Genomic DNA, 7,870 nt, shown 5'->3' on the forward strand with positions numbered 1-7,870 from the left:
GATGGGCACAGTTTTTGCTTTTTTAAATCCATTGTATTGGAACAGAGATAGATAGAGATATATATATGTGTGTATGTATATATATGTGTGTGTGTATATGTGTATTTGAAGGTGAAGACTGATAAATTGGAGGAAATGTGTCATGTACGTGGAACATAATGGGAAAATAACTATTCTGTTTTGAAGGTGAAGACTGATAAATTGAAGGAAATGTGTCATGTACATGGAACATAATGGGAAAATAACTATTCTGTTTTTCCTTCTGCCTTTAGAACAATCTCGGTATCCTGTGGTCTGAACGGGATGAAATTAAAACTGCGCAAACTTACTTGGAGTCTGCAGAAGCCTTGTATAATCAATACATGAAAGAGGTACTGTGTTTGTTAATGTTGTGGCAGGTCTTAACTTGACTTGCCACTTACAGGTTTAGTAATCTTTGGAGAAAACATACAGTGGAATTTGAGTTTCTGAGCTTTATACTGGCTGGTATGATGGTTTAGAAAAGTGACGTTATTTGTACGGCGAGCATAGCAAGAGGCAAACTAGAGGAACGCTCACTGATGGCAAGATGGACTTATTCAGGAAAAAAATTGCTTGAAGATAATGGTTGTTTTTGAAAGGTCTTTGAATTGATGATCCAAAGTTGAAGCTAGGTAGAATTTGGCTTTTAATTAAGGCTGTTCTTAATCTTGGAAATGCTGTAAAATGTCAATCCGTTGCTTTCAGTGGGGAAAAGGAAACAAAATGGTAATATTTGCATGCTTGTAATATTTGTGTGCTATTACTGTGTGATATTGAGTAGAGGCAAGAACTTTAGCTCCATATCCAAGAGGACAGCCTTAGGAACAGCTAAACCTCTCATGCATGTTAAACAACCTTTTGAGTTGTGAATTCTGCTCTGTATCAACAAAGACTCTCTTGTGCTATATTTAAGCTCTTTGCAAAGCTCTTCCTACACTGACTTGCCTGAGGGACAGTTCATGAGTGACCTAAAAACATCTGTGGCCTTAAAGGAGCAGTATCTGTGACTCAGGGTAGCTATAAAGATTGGACAGAACTTAGTTTAATGAAATTGAAGTTCAGATTTTACATGAACTTGGTTTATAGCACAGATTATTATTGTGGAAATGTTAGAATGGGTTAATCTTTGAGTCACTTCCTGCTATATTAGCACCTTTCTAGCCATGCTGTTGCACATCCTGCAGGATGTGTTCTGGTTACTGATGGATATTTCACATTTGAAGGCAGACTTAGTTCTAAATTCATACTTTAAAACCAGTACGTTGTACAAACTAAAGACACCCAATTGTAGTCCTGTAGAATCCAGGTTGAGTATTTTTTGTGCTAACAGCTTGCATTACTTTGAAGTATGTCAGCAGAAGTCTTCTACAGGCTGAAAACCTTGCAATTCTGTCTGGAATTGTAGTTATTTTCCCTCTGAATCTCCTAAACTTTTTGGAATTGCTCCAGAGATGTGACATTCAGATAGGTGTAGGTGCCTTGAGTGAAGCTTTGTTCAATTTGGGATTGAAAACTAGTAAATGGTCTGCAGCCAGAAGAGGGAGCACTATGCTACGAAGTAGGAGAAATGTAGTTTACTGAATGTGTCATGTACTCTTGCAGGATGGAAATCCTCCCCTGGATCCCAGTGAACACTTCATGGCAGAAGAAGAAAAACTCACAGACCAAGAAAGATCCAAAAGGTGGGTGTGTAACAGCATACCTAGATTATGATTGCATTTTTCATTTATGAGGAGAAAAAAAAATAAATCTAAAGAGACTTGTTTTTTCCAGATTTGAAAAAGCCTATACACATACTCTGTATTACCTGGCACAAGTCTACCAACACCTGGAGATGATTGAGAAGGCTGCTCAGTACTGCCATACTACTCTTAAACGACAGCTTGAGTATTGCGGCTACTACCCCGTAGAATGGGCTCTCAATGCTGCTACTTTGTCACAGTACTATCTCTCTAAGGTAAGACACCTCACGTTTTCCTGCTGTAATTCTATCATAAATGCAACTGTCAGCTAACACAATTGTTTGAACAGCTGTTTGAGACAGGGCTCCTTGTCGACTTAAAAATGTGCTCCTATGAAAGCATGAGTTGTCTTCTGACAGGTAACATCTGTTAGATTTTTTTTCTGAAGAGGTTGTAGTGGCTTTCCTGTGGTGGTGTGATGGCACTGGGAAAAATGAGCAGGGGTGTAGACATAAGAAAAGCAGTGTAGTTTATGAGGTACTAGCCATGATATGACATGATGCTCGTAAGTAAATCCTGAAGGTTATAATTTAATTTTAAATTTTCTTGTTATTATGTTGTTCTCTTAAAATAAATAGTTTAAAAACAAAAACATCTGAGGGCCAAGGTATTGCATGTTGTGTTTCCTATAAATTACTGTCCTTTGTACCTTAGGACATGCTTTAGACTTGTCTGAGCCTATGTGAATGTTAAAATGAATATGTAAGGTGGGTGGTGTTTACTTCCACACATCTGTGTTCAAATGCTTCAGTTTTATTTAGGAATTTCTATATTCCAGACTATTCAGGTAATCTTTCTGACGCTTAAAATTTCTGCTGTACTTAAGCCAGTTGATACTAATTTCGATAGTGACTTACAATTTCTGTGTCTTTCTGATGCATTGATAGTATTAATCATTAAACAATGCACTGCAAAATATAAGTGAGGGGATCTAAACCTGACTCATAATGTTGACTTGTATCTCCAACTCTTTCTGACTAACACCCCATGATACAATCGTTACCACAAGACATCACTTCCTTTACCACAAGGAAGTGATAAAAGCATAGATCAGAACAGTGAAAATGTTCACAGTGTATGTTTCTAATATTAAAAGCAAGGCTTGCTCTTGTGGCTGTGGTAGAGAGAAAATGGTTGGTTAGGAAATACTGTATTCAGTAGTAGATGTGGAAAAACTGTGTCTTTTCTTCCAGTGTCCAGATTAATATGCGCCAGAGCCTCTCAGTTCTGTCATTTCCCTTGTGTTCATGTATCCTTACTGTCTGAGTCGAGGGGTTTAGCCAATCTGAGAGCAGCGCTTGGGCTGCTTACACCAGTGATAAACACTGCTGTTTCTGTTTCTCTCAGCAATGCTTTATGGAGTCCCGGCACTGCTTAGCGGCAGCCAGTGTCATCTTTAGCCAAGCTGGACAGGTGCCATCTGCTGAAGACAGTAAGTTCATATAAAAGTTTGGAATAAAGTCTTGTGTATTAAGCATCATTGATACTTAATGTTAAAATGAAGTCTAGTAACATGTACAAAACGTATCCCAGTGTTAATTTCTAAAATCTTTTTAATTAACAATAAAGTAGAATGTTTCTGAAGAGCTGCTACTACAGCTTAAGATTGGCTATTAGTAAATCCTGTGAGGAAAAGCTCAGGTGCTGCTTAGTGGTGTTTCAGAAAGCATACCCGAATAAAAGTGAAATTTAAAACAGTATCCATTTCAGTAGTGGCAGCATCTCTGTTTATCCACTTGTAGGTATGGTTAAAATGCAGCTTACCTTTGCTTCTCAGTGATCACAGGGCAATGATTCAACGAACCAAATCAGATGCTTCATGGGAATAGTTTTAAAAGAGGGAGGGAAACTACAGCTCTTCTGGATTTGAGGTTTTTAAGAGGCTGCAGCCTCATTAATGGCTATTTTTGGAGGAGTATCTTCCCTCCATGTCATTTTGTTTATCGATGCAAAGGAACAACTTTGCAGTTCGCTGTGAAGATCAATAAGAAAAGCTTAGAGAGCTGACCATAGTTTTAAGACCCTGTGGTTAGATGATAGTGTCAGCGCTCAAAATAAATCCTTTGGTTTATGCTTAGGCTTTGCTTATCTGCAGCACAGCCTTTTACATTCTGTCTTGGGCAACTGAAGGCTTCAAATCAGTAGAGCTTTAACTTGTGGAGAGTGAGCAAGTACTCAGGGTAGCTTCTGTGTGAGTTCATAACTCTGACTTTGAGCAGTGAATATATTGGTTAGCTTTTAATGGTTTGAGGTGTTTAGAACACAGGCTCTTTAGGCCTCTGTTGCTGCTATTTCAGGTTAAAATGTAACCTGGATAGACACAACTGAGTTTTATTTAATTGAAGTTCAGTGACAGTACACTGATTTTAATTGCTTTTAGTATTTATCTTAGCTCAAAAATACAGAACTCTATACAGTTGCCTTCTGAGTACTGTTTACTTAGAAGATGATGTCCAAAAATTATTTGTTTCGGGGAAACAGGACTGTCAAGAGTCAGGTTATACTAATCTGGGCTGTTTGAAAAGAGTATATTATGAAATACTCGGCAGATCTGAATCAGTGTTTATGGGCTTCCATAGGTATTTGATTGTCCGGTTGTCAGAGTTCATTAATAGAACACTTAAGCCAAAAAATGAGGTTATGTTTTTGTAGGCGTGTAGAAACATTGTCAGTTATGGTCTCAAATTCAGGTGCGAGACTGGAAGTGGTAGATAAGAGTCCTATTTTTAATGGTACTTTATAGATTTCTTGTGTGATATTTTTGGTCAAGTCAACCAACTTCTGTCTTGACTTCCTCCTACACCAAAAAGGAGTATTTCTATTTGTGTTAGTTTCAGTGGAATAAACATTTATTCTATTTTCCCTTCCTTTTCATGGTACAGAGATAAATGGGTTGTGAACTTTAAGGTCATTATGCAGGAAGTTCTGACTTACTGAAGGACAAATACACAGTCAGCACTGGCCACCCTCAAGCACATTCATTTTATCATGTTAATCGGAATATAAACAAACACAGAGATATTTAGTAAAGGTGCCCTTTCTTGGATTAGCAACAATTCTTGTTTCCCTAATAAGAACAACTTGGTTTGGTCTAAAGAAAGATAATTAACACCGTGGGTCTGATTCTGAACTTGGCTTTTTATCTGGTGAACAGGAGTGCTAGTGTCCCCCTCAGTGTTCAGCTAACTCACTGCCTTCTGCCTCGAGACTGGGAAATGAGTTCTCTCTGAAATCTGTTTGATTTTTGAAAATGCTATCTCGAGACATCAGCAGGGCTGCTACTTATGGCAGTGGGGAGACTGTGCGGAGAAAAATACAGAAGTTGTAGAGCTAATAAGTCTTATGTTAGTACCAGGTAGATTAACCAAAGGCAGCTTCGCCTACTTTTGTTCCCTTTTTTTGCTAGCAAGTCTGGGGCTTATTGCAATACAAACGCCCTGATCATCCTCAGAACCAGTTACTGGGCAGGCAGCTGAATCTCTGAAAACAAATTATTGTGATTTCTTTCTCTTGTTACAAAGAGACATGAAAACCTTTTCTAGTAAAACACCTCCGAGATCAGAGGTCTTTCTAAACTTACATTATGATCTTTTTGTTTTTTTAAAGAATTAATGCACGACAAATCCGTGTTAATCTGTGTGGGTTTCTACCAGAATGACAGTTTACAAGATAATTACATAAACTAACACAAAGAATGTGTTTCTCTAAAAGTGAGGGAAAAAATCAATCAACAAGTAACGTATTCTTTGTGTGTAACATTTGAGGTTCTTGCTGGAATGCTGAAGTTCTCTTAATGTTTTTATGTGTTTATGCCCATTCCACAGATGATACTGAGCAAGACCAACAGGACCTCCGACAGAGAAAAGCTGAAATTGCAAGATGCTGGATTAAGTATTGCCTGAATCTCCTGCAGAGTGCTCGGAAATTACTTGAGGTAACAGAAAAACTGTTCTGTAGCTGTCATATTTTAAAAACAAAAAGGTAGCATTTATGTGTTTGTAACAGGAATCAATTCATAGCTGGCAGCAAATGATAAACAATTGCCTAATGAATAATACCATACTTGCGATGTAATGGGTATTTCGTAGTATGCTTTGACTTTAATGCAGCCCTTGGAAATAAGCATAGATAAGAGATCAGCTCTGTAATGTGATCAATGCACTGCTCAGACAGCAGTTTCACAGATTTCCCTCCTCTTTGCTGCATTTTCTTGTGGCTTGATTTAGCTGATTACTCCTTATTTAACTGGTAGTAAGAACATCTTAATATGCAACAGTTTTGTGTGCTGGTGTTCTCACTCATTCAAGCATTTGATTCATTTGAGCATTCATGTCATTCATTTGAATGCTTGAAACTCAGTATTTGCTGAAATGCTTTGCAGAAGCAGGGCCTTGGGCTTTACGTCCATTGTTTTGGCTGTATTGTCACACAGGGTAGGGAGACTAAATTGTCTTACTGGTATGTTTTGACAAAATCGAGATTGTAATTTACATTATGTTTTATTAATATAAGGTCTAATATGCCAAAATGTCTTGTCTTCTGTCTTGTTACTAACTAGTTTGTATTTCAAAGGTAACTCATAACGAAAATGATTCAGTGTAAGTCATCATTTTTAATTAGTTTGCTTTGTCATTTCAGGATAACATAGGAGAGCTGGATCCAGACAGGCAACTGGAACTTAAAGCACAAAGGAAAAAAGAAGAGGATGAAAAAGAGAAGGGCAGGAAAAAAGCTGTCCTGTTTGGGACGAGTGATATATGTGACTCTGTCTTAGCCATGGAAGAGAAAGTGAGCAGCGTATATCCTTTAGATTTTCAAGAAGCCAGAGAAATCTTCCTCGTTGGTCAGAGCTATGTTCAGGAAGCAAAAGAGTTCTTTCAGGTTGATGGTTATGTTACCGACCATATTGAAATAGTTCAGGATCACAGTGCTTTGTTTAAGGTACTTGCTTTCTTTGAGGAAGACTATGAGAGACGCTGCAAAATGCACAAGCGTAGAATAGACATGCTGGAGCCTATCTATGCAGACTTGAATCCACAGTACTATCTGTTGATCAGTAGGCAGCTTCAGTTTGAACTCGCTGACACCTATTACGAGATGATGGATTTAAAGGTAGCTATTGGTAACAGGTTAGAGGAGTTAGACTCCCACACAATTAAAAAAATCAATTCTCTGGCTCAGTTAGCGATCAAATATTATGAACTCTTCTTAGATTCTTTGAGGAACCCCGATAAGGTATTTCCTGAAGAGCTTGAGGAAGATGTTCTTCGCCCTGCAATGATGGCTAAATTTCATATTGCACGACTATATGGTAAGCTTATTACTTCGGACAGCAAAAAGCAACTGGAAAATATGCAGACATCATTGGAATATTACACATTTCTGGTTGACTATTGTGAGAAGTACCCAGATGCTGTCCGTGCTGTTGAAACTGAACTAGAACTCAGTAAGGAGATGGTCGGTCTTCTTCCAACAAGAATGGAGAGGCTTAGAGCAAAGCTGTGTCCATTCATATAAATACTTGCCCTGATGGAAATGTGCACTATGAAAATGCTGTCAAAACCAGTGCTGTTGGACAGCTTCTGTACTGATAGACTCAGTTGTCTACAGTTCAGCAGTCCACCTAGGGCCTGCAGTAGTATAACTCTGTGAAAAACTCGGAGCTCTCCAGTTCAGTAGGTCACTCACACTAATGGTATAAACTTTAAATAAATGTAAAGTGAACGTCCAGCTAATGCTTTGTATTGTTTGTCCCGTATGTAAATACAAACCTTTTCTCCCTTACAGTTTTTCCTTTTGGCATATGGTTCAGTTTCTAAATGTTGTGCTGTATGAAAATTGTTTCTTTTAAGAGAATCTGTTTCTCTAGGAAAATTTTTCTAAGAAATCCGAGGCATGTTCTTCCAACTAGAATACACTTTATCTCTTCTAACCTTTGTCCCCTAAAAGCTTTATCCATATGAAGGGAACTTTGTTATTTTCAATATTTATTTTGCATGTTGCTCAGTGGTTGGTTGGTTTCTTTTTTTCCCCTCTGTTAATCAAAACCTAATTGATAGAGGCTCAATAAATGGACTAGCTTGGCTACATTTTTTTCCAGAGTCCTT

The 7,870-nt window shown here is 37.9% G+C and overlaps 1 protein-coding gene across 1 annotated transcript; it reads left to right on the top strand.

The window, feature by feature from the left end:
* Window positions 1-272: 272 nt before the first annotated feature.
* On the top strand, window positions 273-7,443 carry KIAA1279 (KIAA1279 ortholog; the record flags this gene model as incomplete). Its single annotated transcript, XM_010181827.1, has 6 exons — window positions 273-371; window positions 1,624-1,703; window positions 1,795-1,978; window positions 3,111-3,195; window positions 5,588-5,697; window positions 6,402-7,443. Coding segments are annotated over 6 exons (1,437 nt in total), but the record flags the coding sequence as incomplete, so codon positions are not given.
* Between the last annotated feature and the right edge of the window lie 427 nt (window positions 7,444-7,870).

The sequence above is a fragment of the Mesitornis unicolor genome, unplaced genomic scaffold, assembly GCF_000695765.1.
Source record: "Mesitornis unicolor isolate BGI_N332 unplaced genomic scaffold, ASM69576v1 scaffold13633, whole genome shotgun sequence".
NCBI lineage: Eukaryota > Metazoa > Chordata > Aves > Mesitornithiformes > Mesitornithidae > Mesitornis > Mesitornis unicolor.